At 38.4% G+C, this 20,393-nt stretch overlaps 3 protein-coding genes across 3 annotated transcripts; 1 reads left to right on the top strand and 2 right to left on the bottom strand.

The window, feature by feature from the left end:
- Positions 1–5,323: 5,323 nt before the first annotated feature.
- Positions 5,324–11,483, bottom strand: LOC149926150 (NPC intracellular cholesterol transporter 2-like). The gene is made up of 4 exons (XM_090161356.1): positions 11,344–11,483; positions 11,182–11,283; positions 6,959–7,137; positions 5,324–5,478 (listed from the first exon to the last, which is right to left on the bottom strand). The coding sequence occupies exons 1-4, from the start codon at positions 11,456–11,458 to the stop codon at positions 5,398–5,400; spliced, it is 477 nt and encodes a 158-aa protein (XP_090017482.1). The 5' UTR covers positions 11,459–11,483; the 3' UTR covers positions 5,324–5,397.
- A 3,497-nt stretch (positions 11,484–14,980) lies between these two features.
- On the top strand, positions 14,981–15,475 carry LOC149926151 (uncharacterized). Its single transcript, XM_090161873.1, has 3 exons — positions 14,981–15,173; positions 15,232–15,419; positions 15,470–15,475. The coding sequence occupies exons 1-3, from the start codon at positions 15,005–15,007 to the stop codon at positions 15,473–15,475; spliced, it is 363 nt and encodes a 120-aa protein (XP_090017999.1). The 5' UTR covers positions 14,981–15,004.
- A 1,019-nt stretch (positions 15,476–16,494) lies between these two features.
- On the bottom strand, positions 16,495–18,639 carry LOC149926152 (uncharacterized; the record flags this gene model as incomplete). Its single annotated transcript, XM_090160158.1, has 2 exons — positions 16,495–16,686; positions 16,970–18,639. A coding segment is annotated over one exon (1,650 nt), but the record flags the coding sequence as incomplete, so codon positions are not given.
- Between the last annotated feature and the right edge of the window lie 1,754 nt (positions 18,640–20,393).

A 20,393-nucleotide genomic window follows, 5' to 3' on the forward strand; every position in this document is an offset into this window, starting at 1 on the left:
CGTACCGAGTGGTGGATGTGGAGGCCACATTACTTCCACCGGCCCAAATAGCGTCCCCAGTCTGCCTCCCTGTTGCTCCCTTCTTATGAGCAGTATCCTTGATCTCGTCGATATCCGACAAGTCAATAGCCTTAAGGTCCTCTGCGAGAGTTTCCTCCCCAGAGTCCCCATTGGCTAGAATCTCGTCTTCCATCCCCGAGATCTCGGATTGTTCCAGATGTCGGATGTCGATAGACCATCCAGGCTGGTCGGGTCCTTCGAGTTGTCCGTGCTAGGGTCAAAGAGTACCTTAAAGAAACCCCTGTCCAAGTCGGACCCGCCTCCTTGATGGCCTTGACCGACTCTCCATCCATCTGAAAAATCCAGCGGATGGCAGTCGGAACCTCAGACTTGTTGACGTTATTCCAGCATTGCGTATTAAGCGCGTTGTTGAAAGTCTTAAGTCTGCGTAGAAGGACGTTAGCGTCCCTCATTTACACATCTTTGGTGCGGAAGGTGACCTTGAGTGGTTTCGGCAGGTCTGTTACCTTCGTTACTGAAAGTAATGACCCCCCTGGAACCAACTCCTTCTGGTCGAACTCCTTCCTCAACCTTTCTGCAGTATACACATACTTACACAGGTAGTGGACTGCGCAACCTTCCAGCTTGAAATTCCAGAATCGAGGTAGAGGGTCACCCGAGGGTATCCCATCTATCTTCTCCAGAATCCCTCGCTGGATGGTGCCCATCTCTTTTTCAGAGATGGTCTTCATGGGATAGCCATCAAAAGTGACCTGAAACTCGGAGTCCGGAGTTTCGTTCCCCTTTGGTCTCTTGCAGAGGAGAGGGGTCTGCCTTATTGGAGACCTTCTCTAACCTTTGCTTTTCTCGGCGGCGTTGATTCCGCCTTTGGTTTTTATTTAGGGACGTTTCCCCATCGATCCCTTGCTTCGCCAGCTGGGTCTCGCCAGAGGTAGACCCTTGAAGTCTAGACCGGGTTCTGTTTGGGGAAAGTCCCCCTTGCTTAAGGGTGGGTCCTTTCGAACCCTTGCCCAGTTTGTTTGGTTGAAACGAATACTTAGAATTTGAACTAATTCATCATACGTCTTATCTACAGGCTTCGCTGGTAATCGCATATTTCTCAGGATTCCATATGTTTCAGCGCCTATACATGACAATAATATGGCTCTCTTGCTGTCTGCAGCAATGATAGCATTAGCAAGGAAATACTGATCTATTCTCTCTGAATACGATTCAACGTTCACGTCGTATTTTTTCAATGGTTCCGTATGTAGGCATAGTGATGCTGGTCTGGGCTGTCTAGCTTCTTCAGGCAAGGCTTAAAAAAATTTCTTGAATTTCTACACAGCCGTCCCCACAACGAGGCTTAGCGTTGTCGTACTACGCAGTAGATCTTCGTCTTTCTCCTCGGAAACAAGTCGTTCAAGACCGTAATATTACCTCTCCTCGGAGTGGATTTATTCGGCTTACAACACTTTAACTACGCTTAATCAAAACTGTTACAACTGCGATAAATTTGTTTTTAGAAAATAAAAATAAGACAGCGGGCCGTAAATTTAACAAGTTGGCAAGCCAAAATATACCTCTCCTCGGAAGAATTGTCCCTAGTGGTATTAATCTCTCGAGATGACCCTTAAAGATATATCCGTAATTCAGAGTTATTTACTAAAAACTTAATCCCGGTTCAATTCCGCCCGGTATAAAATTTTAATTTTAATTTAAATAATTGAGACGAAACAACCAAGTTTAATTTATTCGGAATATTATAAATTAAGTAGTTACAACAGCGAGTTAGACGTACTAAAACAATGCACAATTGAATTTAACCCTATTTACAGAAGAAGTTTATCGGTTAAATATAATACGAAGCAAATTTTAATGAAAGAAATATCTACAGAGTCTATTTCTATTTTTCTCACCCAGGAAATCAATGACAGCATTAGGAATCGTAGATATCCAAATTTCCACACCAAATGTATTAACAAGAAACAAAAACCTTACCATCAACAATGCATAGAGAGCCACTTGACGAAACGTGTAGAAGGGCTCGGGTTCAAAACCTGGGCGGCGCATTCTTTTTAATCAACAGAGAAGACGCTACATTAGAATATCTTCGATGCAATAATTTAAATGGAACACGAAATTTCGTTCTATTTTAATAAAAACCGAAATTTAATACTCTGCTGAGCTTATAATTTTCTGTGAAGTGTAACATGTATCGGTGGTTTTGTGGTAGAACACTCGCCTGTCATGCAGGAGGGCTCGGGTTCGAATCCCGCCCGATGCTATCGCAAATTGAAACTAAGACGATTACCGTAAACAATTGGTGGAAACCCTGCCATTGGAAGTTGAGAGGTTGCCATAACACTCAGCACCTATAACAAACGTAGCGACGGTGGGGGTTAACGAAAAAAAAACAATGCAATCGCAAATTTATCCGTTAACGCTTACCGAAAATGCGAACGCGTTCGCAGGCCACACACACACCCACAGACGGGCGCGCTGGTTGTATAACCCCTTCTAGGGACTTTTTCCCCTCGTAGAGGTAAAAATTGAACCTATTATTGTTACTAAGTAGATACAGTAGCACCGGTTATATGGGTTTTTTAACCAGAACCTCTGATTGTAATAACAGGATACCGTGTGCGTGATTTACTATGGAAAATTATTTTTAAATCTTTAACGATACGGAAAAATAGACAAAAAAACACCGTTATCACGATCAGTAAAATGACATAAGACCCTTCCTTTGTCTGAAACGCAAATTCTTATTATATTATAAAAAAAGCGTATCCAGAAAAAATAAACCTACTGACAACAAATAACGAGTAAAGAAAACGACATTGATAACATCAAAAGTAACATAAGACCCAAAAGTGTGTCAGAACTGAATAGTAATTAATGAGAATTTGTTCTAAATTAAAAAAGGGAAACGAAGAGGGAGTCGGAAAATACGTCATAAAAATCGAGATACTCGAGCGCTACCGTGTGAGGCGGCTAAGAACTAAGAGTGATATTCCAACGCGAGCTGTGCGCTAGTAAAATGGTGCCAATTCTCTGTATCAGGTTGCGGCTTAAAGAGTTAATTGATGCTAAATACATTGAAAAATTTAATTTATAACAAAGCTTTAACAAAGTTAGCCTTGTCTCAACGTCACACACATTTAAAACACGCAGAAGTAACGTTATACTACACCCAATGCCATATCAAACATTAAAGTAACAGAAACAAAAACAAAATAAACATCTACGTAAGGTGTTTATAATCTTCCCACCCAAACAAATATTACATTTATTTTTATCCCGGTTTTACTGGTATTTAAACTTTAGAGGTATAGACGTCAATGGCTCATCGGTAAAACATCCGCATCATAAGAATGTGCCCCGGGTTCGATTCCTGACAACGATCGTATTTAACTACAAATTGATCATTTTACATATTTGACAATTTTATACCAAGAATGTATTTATTTATTCTCAGGGAGAATGAATATTTTGAGATTATTTTTAGCGTTTCTCTAATTCCACCCGTTGTGCCCCCCGGTATGCTCCTCCGCTTTAATAAAATCAAATAATACTGCAATCTCATTGGTTCTTAAAAATTACGTTTTCCGACGCGATTAACGCTGCTGCGAGGACGCAAAAAAATAATACCGCCTCCTTTTTCTCCCCCCCCCCCCCTTAGCGTGAGGGGGTTAGGGCCTCAACGTGTCCGTCGATCGTCTCGACATATTCATTCTCCCTGAGAATAAATAAATACATTCTTGTTTATACATGTAACAAAAAATAAAATGGTACCGGAAAAATTGACGTTAATAACTTTAAAACTGCTTAAAACACTTTCGCCAAAGCTGTTTTAGAAAAACACCGTAGCTTAACAAGGGTCGGTGGCTCAGTGGTAAGAGTAAATCTCTTGCACGCAGCAGACCCGGCGCCAATAAATCGCAAATAGAAATTAAGACGAATACCGTGAACAAGTGCAGTGGTGGAAACCCTGCCATTGGAAGTAGAGAGGTTGCTATATCACTCAGCTAGAGGTCGGCGTTTGAATAAGAATTTATCCAATTATTTATTTTTATTCATAATCGCAAATTATCCAAAAAATATACCAAAAAACCGATTATTTTTGCATGTTAAATCGTTTTTTATTCCTATAAAATGTTTATAAAAAACAATTAACCCAACTTTTTATGGTTAATCGAAATTTTGCCGGTTAATTTATTCGTTCCGCCGACCTCTACACTCAGCATTCGGTCCGTCCCAAAAGTCAATAAGAAGAAGTTGAAGAGAAAACGCCCGTACACACACAAACACAACAAAAACAAAAACAAACACAACACCCACAACAGTCAAAACACAAACACAACAAACACAACCGTCATAACACAACAAACACAAACACAACAAACACAACCGTCATAACACAAAAACACAAACACAAACAGAACACACCCAACACCCACAACCGTCATAACAAAAACTCAACATTCACACCCTACACATAAACATTACAATAACGAAATATCCAATCAAACTGAGTTAAAACTGTTGCGACGGCGAGCGTTAACGAAAAAAAATATCCAAACCAAAACCAACCGCAAATTAATCCGCTCACGCGACGGTGGTTTTGCCGCCCCTTCGACTTCGTTCCCTAATTCCTAGCAACTGCGATCGCAGAGATTTCGAGAAACTGCCTACGCAATGATCAAGCTTTGCACGGAAAACGCGAACGCGTTCGCAGGACAGACAGACACACAGACACACTGATTGTATAACCCTCCTAGGGGACATAGTCCCCTCGGAGAGGTAAAAATGGCGGACGTTTTCTTTTGGAACCCGTCCAAAAAAAAAGGCTGACCTAAATTTCTCTCGCCTCTTAGGAATGTGTCGATTTACGAAGCATAGCGTTGAATTTTTATCCCCGTCGCCATTTGATGTGTTTGTTCTTGTTAATTAAACAATCCGAATTTAAGTTATAAGATATATTTCATGATGATGATTTTTACATATGAAGTTTTAAGTAAGATTACAGAACATGTCGGCAGCCGGTAGACCACTGTCTAGGCGCTCATAAAACTAGAGCTCCCTCAGCTTCCTCACCCAGTGGCGCCTCCTGGCTATTCTAGTTCATAACATCCACCCAATTTTAAAATCTTACAAAAACTTAATAAAAATAACAGAAGTTTTACTCCCTTCTGAATTGGCCTATTTACGCCACTGCCCACGAGGATACCAATGTTTTATTTTTCCAAAGGCCTAAAGCAAATATTTTGCTTAGTGAACTTATCAGTATTAAAACCTCTGATTTCAAATAAATTTCCGTTGCTTTATTTTTGAATATTGTTAAACTGAATAACCAAAATCGGGATATACCCCAGTCTGTCGCTTTCAGTTCAATTACAAGAGCTCCACCTGAGCCGTAAAACACATCATCACTTCGTTGTCGACGAGAAGCTTGGAGAACATTGTGAAATATCCCTAAAAATAGTGAGAAATTGGAAAGCGAATAATTTGGAAAATAGTAAAATATGTACTCGCTTCGCCCCGGCCTATTTTGAAATTAAAAACTTATGGTTTGCTAGTTTAAAAATGGAGATAAATAAGCCACCTTTCCCTCAAAAATAATTTTAGGAAGATCGTATTGAGATTGCGGTCGTCTTTTTTAGAGATCGGGGACGGTTAATCATTGTCCATGTTTAAATTGATTTTTTTCGGGAAAAAAATGTAAACAAAGAAATTTACCGTATAATATTTCGGAAAATGATTAAAAAACATGCATTATTCGTAAAATTTTAGCTTTTTATCGAAAAAAACGTCGTTTTTCCGATTAATTTTAAAAATTTATAAAAAAATTAATCGGATAATACAGAAATATAAATTACTTGATCAAAACGTTTTACGAATATTTTCGAGAGCTTTATATATTGCATAAAAGTTAACCATCCCCGACCTCTAGTCTTTTTTATTTCACGGTTTTTACACATAATCGCGAAAAATAATTATAAATCACGTACGGTGTAATCTCCGCCGCCGCCGCCACTGCCGCAATATACACAAATATTCAACCGTTAGGGTTAAAATGGATAATGTTACTTCAATCGGTAGTAAAATGCATGCCCTTGGTACCACAATATTTCATGGGTGCAAGCCTGACAGAACTTTAATAATTTGCACCTTTAGTGATTTTGAAGATTTTGGCCGTGCAATCTACATTAAAGGGGCTCCAAAGTTCGGTGGCAAAAAAAAAAAGAAAATTGAGCATGCTTTTCATTCCCCCCAACCCCTCACTCGGCCTTGGCAGAGGCGGGCAGAGTCAACCGTAAATTTCGCACTTTACTGACTTTACACACATTTTGCCACCGAACTTTGGAGCCCCTTTAAGTTCTATTTAATTGAAAAGTTTGTTTGCCTTTGACTTGCTAAATACGTTTATAGTTCAATAAAAAATGCCTTTAACTTTTAAAGTAAATGACACATCAAATAATGAGGATATCGTGCCCTAGCTGTCACTATATCAATTTTAGCTTTTGTCTCATTAATGATTATCTGTATATTATGATTATGAGTACTTCATGTCTCAAATCTCCGTAAGATCTTTTTTCCTATATTAATTTTGAGTAAGTATTTGCATCAAACAATGGTTTTCAGATTCCCCATCATCGTTCGTTCTCCTCTTTGAATTTAGAGTTGTTCTGTAATTTACTAAGCTCGATACATATTCAAACTATTTAGGATTTTCCCTACGAGGTAATAAAAGTTTGAAAAATAAATAGAAATAAAAATTTCTATGTAACGAGTATCGTAGATATTCATCCGAGTGTGGTTCAAAAACCAACAAACCATTGAGATCGAGTTTGATCACTTTGGTGATACAAAAATTATGATCCTCTTTTCGATTTAAAGATTTAGAAAGGGATGACACCCTTAATGAATATTTGACAAGGCTACGGTATCTTACCTTCGGGAAGAAAGCTAATATGCGAAGATCAGTGGAGTAGCACTGGTCTTGTCCTTTCTTAACCGGATACGTGATATTTCCAGTTTTAGAAGCATCTTTGTTTAGAAACGGGAAAGGTAACTCAACATCTCCATCTAGGATGCATCCGACTTCGTGACGAACTCTTTTTGCGTTTAGCTCTAAAATTATTAGCGATATTTTAGCTTTAGCGTCGACCAGCAAGCCTTTACACATTTCCGGGCTCGTGTTGTAGGGCCTAGGATTGAAAAAGCAGAGAGCGCTCGCTAACTCTAGTTATAATGACTTTTGGGTACCAGGATTATCAGTAGGTAATGAATAAGCTGATGGTATCAAGGGGAGTAAACATTATATAGTATTAACACTGGGAGTACTCCACATAGTAATAACGTGGAGCACACGCAAATCATTCTTGAACCCGTTTAAAGATTCGCGGAGTGTTACGAATTCGCGACCGAAAACTATGGTTGCGCTCCCTAACGGCGGCAGGCGGAACTTCTCGTCGGGGTCGAATTTAATGCACTGTGGAAGCTAAAAAGTTAGAAACTTAAGCAGACACTTGACGTTATTAGACCCCTTATACGATTCGGCACCGTTGTGTCATCTAGACCCGTTTCGTTCGCGAATAGTTTCACATCGATCAATAATGCGTTGTCGTAGGTCGCTAATGTTGCGGACTTCAGTGTACCAATTTTTCAAGATGTCCCCAGAAATGACAGTTTGGTATGGGTAGAAATTCGTGTTCTTTGAGTTACAAGGAGTAAGAACGTCTTATGACATTAGTGAATAAAAATTTCTACTAGGAAAAGCTTATTAAGCGTTCGCATCTAGAAGTATGCTATATCTTTACGATTTAAAATATTGACCGGTGATTTAAATTACCAAGAGATACAGAAAAAATTAATTTCTTTGTTTTATGGTTTCTCAGAGGTTACATGTACTGTTACCTAACAACATTACATTGATCATTGTATTTACTAAATTAGTTCGAAATGGCCCCCAATTGGCGTGTAGGCAAGCTTGAACGCGTCTTCGGAAAAATTATCGAACACGATGAAAGATTTCTGACGTGTTTCGAATTGTGTCGCAGGCGTCAAATATGCTTTGACATAGGTCTTCAACGTTTCGAACTTCAGTCTTGTATACCAAGTCCTTGATATGGCCCCAAAGATAGAAATCACATGGTTCTAATCAGGAGATGTGGCTCGCCATGTAACAGTTCCGCCTTGACCTTTCCACCTCTGAGGACACTCGGCATCAAGATGAGCTCTAACCCGAAGGCTAAAATGAGGGGGTGATCCGTCGTGCATAAACCACATTCGTTGTCTTACTGCTAGCGGTACGTCTTCAAGTAGCTCTGGTAAAGTGTCTTGTAGAAAAGTTAAGTACGACTCACCAGTTAGTCTAGGTGGTAGAAAATAAGCTCCAATTAAATGGTCTCCAACAATTCCGCATCAGACGTTGAGACTAAACTGCACTTGATGTGACCTAACGTTAGTCGCGTGCGGATTTTCTTGCTGCCACACATGACGTTTATGTAAATAGAAGATTCCATCACGGGAAAATTTACCCTCGTCAGAAACTAGGACCTAACCAATTGACGTCATTAGTCTGCTCCTGAAACCACTGAGAAAATTCTACTCGTCTTTTATAATCCAACTCATTTAAAGATTGAACCTTTTGTAAATGGAATGGGTGGTACTAGTGTCCGCGAAGGATACTCCAGACAAGTACATGGTTGACTCGAAATTGACGTTCAGCTTGCCTCGTGTTTGTCAGAGGATCATCTTCGAAGATAGTTAGTACTTGTTCCTCCTCGTCTTCTGGAACGTCTGCTTCTGCAGTATCAGGTCCCGTGGGTTGTATTTATCCAGTTTCTCTTAAGAGTCTATCAACCTCCGTAAGCGTTTGTCGCTTTGGAAGCTGTCTTTAAAGAAAGTGCGTTTTTTGACGTTATGGAGACCGATTTTTTACGAAAAATTACTCGGATACGGTTCAATTTAGGCAAACGCGAGGGGCTAACCACTCTTAGAAAGTCTGTACACCGGACTACGCTTAGATTACCACTGGCAAAGGCAGGGACTTCAAAGATTACGCGTAGTCCCATTAGTACAGTCAAAGGTACGGCTCTGTACACCGATTACGCGGAGTGATCAGCCCCTCGGGCAAACGTTTCTTAGGACCTTTTTCAGTCCTTGTTACCAAAAGAACAACGCCTGTAAATTTGTGCCAGACTTTCCTCAAACACCCTGCAAGAGTTGCGGACGACATGTTATTGGTATAAAATAAACTAAACTGAAATTAAATTAAATTAGTTGAAATGAAATAGCAACTGCGTTTTTGGTTAGAGATAGTTAAAATTAAATTTAAAAAGGTTTATAAAAACCTTAAAAAAATTCAACTAGAGAAAACTATGAAAAGCAATGGAATTGAATAATATTCCACCTTATTCAGACACCAGAAATGTCTATCAAGAAGGCTTCATCTCCCGCTTTTGAAAAATCTTTTTTCCCACGAGAATTTTGCTGGTACGCAGATGAAAAAATCTTTGACGTGAATTCGTGCAATTTACACTGGTTTCGCAATATTGGACTTATCCAAATGTTCTTGTGAGTTGTGTAGATTTTATTTACCATAAATGTATATTAATTTTTCAATTAGATATCAGTTTCACAACGACTTCATAAAGACCAAATACGGAGAAAGAGCGAATCAACTTTTCCCAGACACGCATCCACAGCATTTCCTCTGGATCCCATCTGATGCTCTGCTTTAATGCTCTTTCTTTCACTTTAGCGTAAACACGTTTATTTTTGTTCAAGAAAGTTGTCACTGTTTTGTACTTGTCTCAAAGTAACAACCACGAACGTATGGCGACCGCAAACACAGTTCTTGTCGAGTTCAAGTAATCGTAGTTTACCTCCGTTCCCCGAATCATCTACCTGATGTTGACAATCCTTCGATTTTGATAGACTCAGTGGCGTAACTAGGAACTCCGCCCCCCCCTGCGAAAAGTAACTCGGGGCCCTTTTAAAAAGCACCGATTTTAATCATAAACGTTTGGGGGCCCCCCACGCCGCGGGGTCTTCGGGGGCGCTATTTACGCCACTGGATAGACTAACATATCAACTTGTTCTGTTTCAGCTCCCTCGAGAAACCTGGTGTTAGGAAAGAGCGTGTCACTACAAACACAAGGAGAACGCAGCTAGCCTTTAAACACGCTAACGCCGTGTTGTGTACAAATTCATTGGATGAACTTTTACGCTGAACGATTTACGGAAAGGGGGGAGATAATTTCCGAATGTTCCCCTTCCGACGGCAGCAGGCGCTAAAGCGTCTAACCAATTCGTCTTCGGATAGTGAAATGACTGAACGTACCGAGACGAAATTTACAACCTACAGTAACGGTGACTTCGTCGTTGAAATTCGGAAAACTTTATTAGACTCCAGTATAGAGTTAATTCAGAAAAGAAATTCTACAACGATAATATTGCCAAAAATACTGCTTACATTTTTATTCTAGAACTAGACAACTTGGAGTTACACGGTGGCTTCGTATTAGAAAGATATTGTTAACGCGGTGTCCGCAGCTTATATAAACATATTAATTATATGAAATGTTTACTCCCTGCGATACCGTACTCCCCACGTTATTACTATGAGGAGTACTCCCAATATTAATTCTATAGAATCTTTACTCCCTGCGATACCGTACTCCCCACGTTACTACTATGAGGAGTACTCCCAATAATTATTCTATGGAATGTTTACTCCCTGCGATACCGTACTCCCCACGTTATTACTATGGGGAGTAATCCCAATGGAATATTTACTCCCTGCGAAACCATTCTCTTATTACTTACCTACTGATTATCTGTTCTTCTAGAGTTCGGGTTCACTAACGTCGGCCCGGTTTCTAGTATCGCAATATTTTTACCATATTTCGAAAATGGCGAGCCGATCAAATTGGAATCTAAAATTATATCCAAAATAGGGCAGACAAAAATGGGACTTTGTTCGAAAATAATAATCAAAATTGAGTTATATTTGATCGAATTTAAATATTACAAATTAAACTTGATTCCGATTTCATCAAAATTATTTGACAGAATTGCGTTCAAATTGAGTGTGCCTTAATTCCAGCTGATTCCAAATTTGGGCATTGGATCAAGTCTTTTTCGTTTTTTAAATAATGGTGCACTTACTCGAAATAAATGTAGCTTGAATTCGTACCGTTGACCCACGTTGAATTTTACACGGATCTGTTTTACAAGGCGTTATACGTAATTCATTGAGCCCGCTAAAACCTTTTACAAAAGTTATTTTAGTGTACTTAACTGGTTTGCTGAAATCTTTCGGGTACTCACCTTCGCAGTTCTCAAACTTAACTGATTTTGTTGATGCTGAGTCATTGGACGAGATTACTGAATAGAACAGAAACATTGAGATGAGGACCATAAATGATGTTTTCCCGTATTCCATAGTTGCTCCGTTTTCGAATTAAAGCTGTGACATTGAAATATATTTTAATTACATAGAATAGTTTTTCAGACCAAACAATGATATGTCTTCTAGAATTTGGTAAGAATAATTAATTTTTTAAGTAATAGTATTAGTAAATCATGAACTTGACGAACCTACTCAAAACACCTGGCGCAAGATAAATGAATAAATTGGTTAATTTTCTTTCGTTATAGGTAAATTTTTTTAAATCTTTCGCGATCATATTTATAATTTCGTTCCTCATTTTATAAAGATTTTTACAATTTGCGATTTAAGTTGCATTTTAGCGCTGGTTTATCCTCTCTCATTGGAAGATAATGTGTTCAAATAAGATCCTGCTAAAAACTCATTGCGTAAACTTGGTTCAAATTCCTATTTAGAAAATGAAGTCCCAAATGAAGATTTGCAATGAAGTCACTGCCCCAACGATTACAGCCCTGAATTTTGAAAACAATAAATTTTCCCAAAGTTTTATTTAAGCCTTAAAAAATCTTTGAAAAAATATAAAGAACATCGTCATAACCAATGGTCCTATGCATTAATTCGACTGATACAGTGATACTCACCATATATTTACGAGAAATTCTTGTCGAATCCGAATTAAGCCGACGTGTGAATTTTTTCAATTTTGTATCGAATCTCAAAAGGACTTTGGCTACGTGTTTTTAAAATATTTTTGTAGTAATTGATACTGCTACCTTAATATTTACAGATATATATAGTGAAGGAAAAGATGGATATTAAAGGTTTTCAATGAAAATGATTTAAATCAAGCGAGAAGTGCATTTTTAAAAAAGGTAAATTAATCCTGAAAACAGCCGGGATGTTTAAATAGATTTTATTGTAAATTTAAACCTTCTATTTTCTTCTCGTTATTAACATAAATTTGTCTTTCATATCTGTCAAATCAACCTATTTATAATTATATTTGTAAACAGTGTTTTAATTTTTTTTAAAGACATTTCAAAATTTTCAAACCACGTGTGTTTCTTACTTGTTAGTAAATATTGGATCCAATTAAATCTAGAAAGGATCAAATATTTGTGGATCAAACTTGTATCCAAAACAGTTTTAATCCAGAAAGATTTAGCAAATTTGGAATCAAAATTAAAACATTGAAGTTTTTTTCATAGTGCACTGTTAAACGTGGATTTATTTCGATAAACTCGTTAATACATATTATTGTTTTGTTTCAAAAGCTAGACGCAAAAAGAGTTCGTCACAAAGTCGGATGCAACCTAGATGAAGATGCTGAGATACCCTACCCGTTTCCTTCACAAAGATTTTTCTAAAAGTGGAAATATCACGTTTACGGTTATGAAAGGACATGCCCTGCATTACGCCCGTGATCTTCGCGGATCTAGGACATCTCGTCGCTGGACAACTCGTCGCTGGACGAGTGGTCGGCGGACTTTTCGTTGCATAGGACAATTCGTACCCGGACCACTGGTCGCCGGAGAAGTAGTCGCTTGGAAATTATGCGTAGACGGACAACTTGTCGCGGGACACATTTTTTAATTATAGATTTTTACCTCTCCGAGGGGACAAAGTCCCCTAGGAGGGGTTATACAACGACCGTGTCTGTCTGTGGGTCGGTCTGTGGGTGGGTCTGTGGGTGGGTCTGTGGATGGGTCTGTGGGTGTGTCTGTCTGTCAGGACTGCGAACGCGTTCGCATTTTCGGTGCAAAGTGTAATCACTGCGTACGCAGTTTCTCAAAGGGTTGGCAAAACCACCGTGTGACGGTGAGCGTTAACGGATGCATTTGCGGTTTGGTTTGGATGGTGTTTTTTCGCTCACCGTCGTGACGGTTTGGTGTATAATGGTTTTTGTAATGTTTATGCGTAGGTTGTGAGTGTTGAATTTGTTGTGTTTGTGTTCTGATGGATGTGCATGTTGAGTCTGTTGTGTTTATATGGGCGTTTTCTCTCAAACTTCTTCTTAACGACTTTGGGACGGACCGAGTGCTGAGTGTAATGCTACCTCTCAACGTCCAATGGCAGGGTTTCCACCAGTTGTACACGGTATTCGTCTTAGTATCAATTTGCGATCGCATCGGGCGGGATTTGAACCCGAGACCTCCTGATTGACAGGCGGACGTTCTACCACAGAACCACCGACACTTGTTACGCCTTATTGAAAATTAGACCTTCAGCTTTATCGGAAGCGTATTTAATAGAGTACGAAATTTTGGTTTAATTGAAATAGAATTGAAATTGAAATTATTGCATCGAAGAAATTCTAATTTAGCGTTTCTCTATTGATTAAAAACAAATGCGCCACCCAAGTTTCGAACCCAGACCATTCGGCTTGGCAGTCGAGCGCTCTACCACAGAACCACCGATAGCTGCTTAGATTCACTGAAATTAAGACAGGCATCGTAAGCATAATAGGTAATAAAGTCTTTTTTTATTAATGAATTTATGAAGGCCTAATCTGGTATTTTTTAAAGGTTAAATCTTGTTTTAGCGCAGTCAGCCGAGATTAGAGGGTTAAAGGGTAGACCCTGTGGGTGGTCCACTTTCTTAACGACCTATATATAGTTCTGTTAATTCAAAGGAGATAATTTAACGTTAATTGCTTTAAGAGGTGGCGGTTAGTCAAGTGGCTCTCTGTGCTTTGTTGATGGTAAGGTTTTTGCTTCTTGTAAATACATTTGGTGTGGATATTTGGATATCTACGATTTCTAACGCAGTCAATGATTTCTTGGGTGTGCGAGTCATTATATGATATTGGAAATTGGACGGCATTAGTCTTTTTCATGTGGTATGCGTCACAACGTCAACAGGAAGTGAACGAGTCGTCCACTACCAGATATCTACGGTATCTTCATCAAGGGCGAGTGTTGAAATAAAATGAGCGTTAAAGATGCGGCAAGTATTTCGTAAGCGAGTAATTCTAAAAAGCCTCTGTAGATATTTCTTTCATTAAAATTTGCTTCGTATTATATTTAACTGATAAACTTGTTCTGTAAAAGGGTTTAATTCAATTGTGCATTGTTATAGTACGTCTAACTTACTGTTGTAACTACTTAACTTATGATATTCTGAATAAATTAAAATTGGTCGTTTCGTCTCAATTATTTTAATTATAATTAAAATTTTATACCGGGCGGGATAGAAATGGGTTAATATTTTTAACAAATAACTCTAAATTGCGGAGATATATCTTTAAGGGTTATCTCGAGAAATTAATACCACTAGGGACAATTCTACCGAGGAGAGGTATATTTTGGCTTGCCAACTTGTTTTTATTAAAAATACTACGTAATTCAAATTTTGTAGATATCGATGTTTTTTTTTATTAAAAATACTACGTAATTAAAATTTTGTAGATATCGATTTTTTTCTTCAAAATACTAAAAAAAAAACAGTTACAACATTGTCGGATATATAAAAGGTGACCAAATTTTAAATTTGTTATCGAAAATGGGTATCAACCGGGATAGTTTACTTGAGAACTGCTCGCAGCGTTGTAAACATTAATTTAGCGAGGGTGGTTATACTTATACATTAAATAAACGGGATATGATCAGTGGAAAGTGTTTTTGGGTATGCCGGGAGAGATCAATTTGTAAAGCGCGAATTCATACTGTGGACGGTGTAGTTGTCAAAAACGTTGGTGAACATACTCACAGTGGAGATGTAGTAACTGTTGAAGGAATCCAAGCTAGGGCGTCTATGAAGAGAGAGGCTGGTAAGACTTTCCTTAAATAATTTACAAATATGCATTAGGGTTTATTTTTTTCTTCTAGAAGGAATACATGTAACTCAGCATCAAATACTCTTGGACGTGGCTCAAAATGTCAGTGAAGATTTAGCCACCCGACTTCCAAATCCTTCAAATCTCAAACGAACTATACGACGGCAAAAACAAAAGCAACGTTCTCCATATGCAATCCCAACTACACGAGAAGGTTATGAAATCCCGGAAATATATAAGGTTAAATACATATTTTTATTTTATTTGGGACGGTATCGGAAAAATTCAAGACGTAATCCCCTGTTCTCTTTAAATTTCTGGAGTGTGCACGATCGTGTTATTCAAGGTCTTCCGAGAACCAATAATCAAGTTGAAGCTTGGCATCGTGGGTTTCAGGTGAATATTGCAAATATTGTTATATAGTAAAATATTTGCTATATATATTATATATTTTTTACAGTCGAACATCGCTTGCTGTAAACCAAGCCTTTGGTCTTTTTTGGATGCCATACATAAGGAACAAGCCCTCACTGAGTTTAAATTGACGCAGGGAGAATATAAAATTACCCAGCCATCAATTATGTAATCGAATATCACAAACAAAACAGGGGGCGGTTTTTAGAAAAAATAGCGACAACTTACAATTTGTAATTTGTTATCTACAAAATTTGAAATACGTAGTATTTTTAATAAAAAAAATCTATAAATAAAAAATGTGTCCCGCGACAAGTTGTCCGCCTACGCATAATTTCCACGCGACTACTTGTCCGGCGACCGGTGGTCCAGCGACGAGATGTCCGGCTCCCGATCTTCGCATATTACCTTATTTACCGAAGGTCAGATGTAAGTAATTTTTAAACGGGGATCGAAAAAGAGGATCATATTTGGTTACCATTTTACCAACGAAGTGATCAAACTCGAGTCCAATGGTTTGTTGGTTTGGTGGGCAAAAAATATCTTTTGAATAACGAATAAAATCTTTTTTTATTACATTTTAGGTATAAATACACTTGCGATTAATTTATTCGTAGATATTTATAAATAGGCAAACATACATTTAGTTAAATGTGTATTCAAATTATTTAAAATACATTTATTTGGCAGATAAACAAATAATTAATATGGTTTTCAATGATATCTTTTGTAATTTGTTAGTCGTCAATTACAAATGATTTGAAAGGGCTGGAAAGATATGAATCTCAAAATATATTTCCAAATGCTTAAAAAAATAACTTTTTGGTTTTAACTTTAACTAAATAATAAGTTATTCTATTTTTTTCAAATAATAATAAAAAGGAAAATATAGGAAGAAATTTGGGAGAAAAATAGGAGAAAATTAATTATACAATAAGAAAAAAGGTTGTCAACCTCCTAATAAAGTTGATAACCAAAAAATTATATTAAAAGTAGGAGCTATCTTTATTATAAAATTATAAGCAGACGACGAAGGTGACGCTCGCGGCTCACAAGAGATAACTGAACTGTCTGAACAGGAAATAAGGATTTTCTAAAAAAATAAAGCGTAGCAATATAAAGCGGACGATAGATATAGTCGAAAACTATCGCCGAACAGTGTTGGAAATAAGCATAGATCTTTAAAAACTAGGACGTTTTAAAGACTTTTAGGAGTAAAATATCAACTATTATTATTTCTTCAGACTTTTGAGTTAAAATATAGGGTATTATAGGAAATTGAATAAAATTATATGACAAACAGGAAGGAGGTTAAATTATAGAAAAAAATATGAAATATAAGAACTGTGGTCACCCTGTGGTTCTCACGCACTTACATCGGAGCCTTCTTCTTTTATTAGGACGGCGTGTTATGCATTTTTCCTAGATGTCGCTTCAGAGTGCCACTCATTGCAAACCGCTTTTCACAAAGATGGCATGCATAAGGTCGTTCCCCCGTATGCACTCTCATATGAACTCTAAGCCGCGTTCTTTTCTTGAAACCTTTACCACACTCGTCGCGGGTTATTTGTTGGCCAGTATTCGTTGGATTAGTTGCCGACGTTGAACTGTGCATTTTCTGGCTATGCTTTTTCAAAGCGCCTTTCAAGGCAAAACGTTCTTCGCAATGGTCGCATTCGTAAGGCTTTTCGCCGCTATGGACGCGTTCGTGAGTAGCGAGCCCCGTCTGGGAATAGAATCCTTTACCGCACTGGCCGCAAACGTGTGGGTAATTTCCATGGTGGCGCGTCATATGAATATCGAGTCCGGCTGCGCTATTAAATCGACGATCGCACACGTTGCATCGAACACGTTTCGGTTTAATTCCGTTTTTGTGAGCGCTGAGGTGTTTGGTGAGAGAGGTGCGATGTTTGAAGGCGGAAACGCAAATATGGCATTGAAAGTTTCTCTCCTTAGAGTGGGTTTCCATGTGCAATTGAAGATTCTCCAGAAAATGGAAATCCTTCTGGCAGACGGCGCACACGTGGCTTTTAGGGCCATCGTGCGTTAGCATGTGCCGTTTCAAATGACAGTATTGCACGAACATCTTTCCGCAGACGGTGCATTGGTTGGACTTGCCTTCGTGAGACTTTTTGTGCTTTTCAAGTTGCCAATTTTCGGCGTAGGTTTTGTCGCAAAGGGGGCACTTGAGAGGTTTATTCAACATGTGCGTCGCGAGATGTCTCTTCAGATAAGTGGCGGTTGTAAAGGCCCTCTCGCAGACTTCGCATTCGAAAGATCTAATATCGGAGTGCGTCGCCAGGTGGCGATCTTTTCTCTGCTTGGTCGGGAACGATTTACCGCAAGTCTCGCAGATGAACGGCGTTTCTCCGGTGTGATACAGCGCGTGTTTGCGCAGATTGTAACCGTTTGTGAACCTCTTCGAACAAACCTCGCACTGGTGTATTCTTTCGCCGGCGTGAGTCTTCGCGTGTTCTTTGTACGCGAGAAGATCTTCGAAAAAGGCGCCGCAAATTGAGCACTTTTCGGGACGCTGACCCCTATTTTTTTCGTGCAGTTTCCGGTGCGTCTTCAAAGCATCATCATTGGCAAAACATTTCTTGCAGATCTGACACTGGAAAGGCGACTTTTCCGTATGTTTTCGCTCGTGAGATCTGAGATACGTGGCTCGGAAGAAAGTTTTACCGCAAAAATTGCATTTATTCACTTTATTCTGGTGAGAAATCGATACGTGCGTTCGCAATTCTTCGTACTTTTGGAATCTTTTGTTACACAATTTACATTTGTGATTATTTTGATTTGGTTTCACGGATTTATTATTCTTTGAAAACCTTAATTCCTTTATTACTTCTACGTTTTCAGTGTGAGTAACATCTTTACTTGAATCGACTAACTTCTTTTTGCTTAAACTTTGAGCCGTAGACGTGTTACCACTGTGTTCATCAGTTTCGCATTGTTTCGGAACTCCTAGTTCCAAATCACATGATTTTTCATTTTCAAGCTGTTTTGATATTTCATTTTCACGAGGATTTTCAAGGTCACTCCCGAAAGAATTTTCACTACACGGTTTCAAAACAGGTTCACATCTTAACTTTACGATTACGGGCTTTTTCAACCTTTGCCCTATTAGGGAATTTGACGTTATCACATTACACGCGTTAAATTTGTATAAACTATACACAGTTTCAGGTGCCGTTACAGATCTAGTAGGCCGACAATTTTCTTTATTTGAGTTTTTCTTCAAAAAATGTACGATCACGAATTTCTCGGTGAAATCAGCTTCCAGGCTGTGAATCGCGCGTAAATGAGAATTCCACGAGGTATTTGACAGAAAGGTCAACAAGCACTCGTGGCATTGGTGATACATACTGACGGATACCATCTGAGACATAGGTGCTTACGTATCTAGAAATAAAATACATTTTAGTCAGATTTAATACGTTAAGAACTCCAAATAATTGTTTAAAATTAAATTTCACGTTTTCTATGAACTATGTAATTATCAGGGCGAATTATAGCAAAAATATAGGAATTTTATAGGCGAATTATAGGAAAATATAGGAATTTTATAGGCGAATTATAGGAAAAATATAGGAATTTTAGAGGCGAATTATAGGAAAATATAGGAATTTTAGAGGCGAATTATAGGAAAATATAGGAATTTTATAGGCGAATTATAGGAAAATATAGGAATTTTATAGGCGAATTATAGGAAAAATATAGGAACTTTAGAGGCGGATTATAGGAAAATATAGGAATTTTAGAGGCGAATTATAGGAAAATATAGGATATAAAATAGGCGAATTATAGGAAAATATAGTTAACTAAATAAGCCAATTATAGGAAAACATAGGACACTAAATAAGCCAATTATAGGGAAACATAGGACACTAAATAAGAAAATATAGGAAAAAATAAGGTAATTATTGCATATCGATATAAATATACTCTTCCACTTAAGCTGAGTTTCTAATTTTCAGTGAAGCGTAACATGTATCGGTGGTTCTGTGGTAGAACACTCGGCTGTCATGCATGAGGGCTCGGATTCGAAACCCGCGCGATGCGCTGGGAGTAGTGGCGTACTCCTGTAATCCCAAGCGTCTGGGAGGCAGAGTTTGTGGATGGCCGTGTGAGGACGACCACTAATCCTCCAACGTGTTGTCGGAGTATTTCCGCCACGGGTGTCCCCACCCCTGTCCCCACGTATCCTCCCGTTGGCTGGTGGCCGTTACGCATAGCTCGCCCTGATTAATCAAGTGGACGAGCGGACTGAATTTGTCTCACACAATCCCGAATAAAAAATTAAAAAAACCCGCCCGATGCGATCGCCCAATGATACTATGACGTATACCGTGAACATTTGGTGGAATCCCTGTCATTTGGACTTTGAGACGTTTACCGTAACCTCAGCACTCTGTCCGTCCCAAACGTCGAAGGATCTTCACGTATAATCACAATTCACAAAAGAAAACTATAATACACCCAATGACAAAAAGAGGGCACTTTTGGAGACACCTTTTCCCTACTTCTAAGAAACTGCGTAAGCAGCGATTACACTTTTCCCCAAAAATGCGTACGCGTTAGCAGCCCAGACAGACACGTTGATTGTAATAACCCTCTACGAAGGGACATAGTCCCTTCGTAGAGGTAATTAATATATTAATTAACAAAGACCAGGAATTTTACAAACTGAATTAAATGCAACTCGGTATTTTCCGGTTATTTTTAAGTCGAGTTCAGTTTACTTTAAAGTCTAGAACAGTTTGAAATGAACCAAAATCAGGGTTGCCACAAAATTTT

Source organism: Leiobunum rupestre, chromosome 10 (genome assembly GCF_980474605.1).
Source record: "Leiobunum rupestre chromosome 10, qqLeiRupe1.1.hap1, whole genome shotgun sequence".
In the NCBI taxonomy this organism is placed as follows: domain Eukaryota; kingdom Metazoa; phylum Arthropoda; class Arachnida; order Opiliones; family Sclerosomatidae; genus Leiobunum; species Leiobunum rupestre.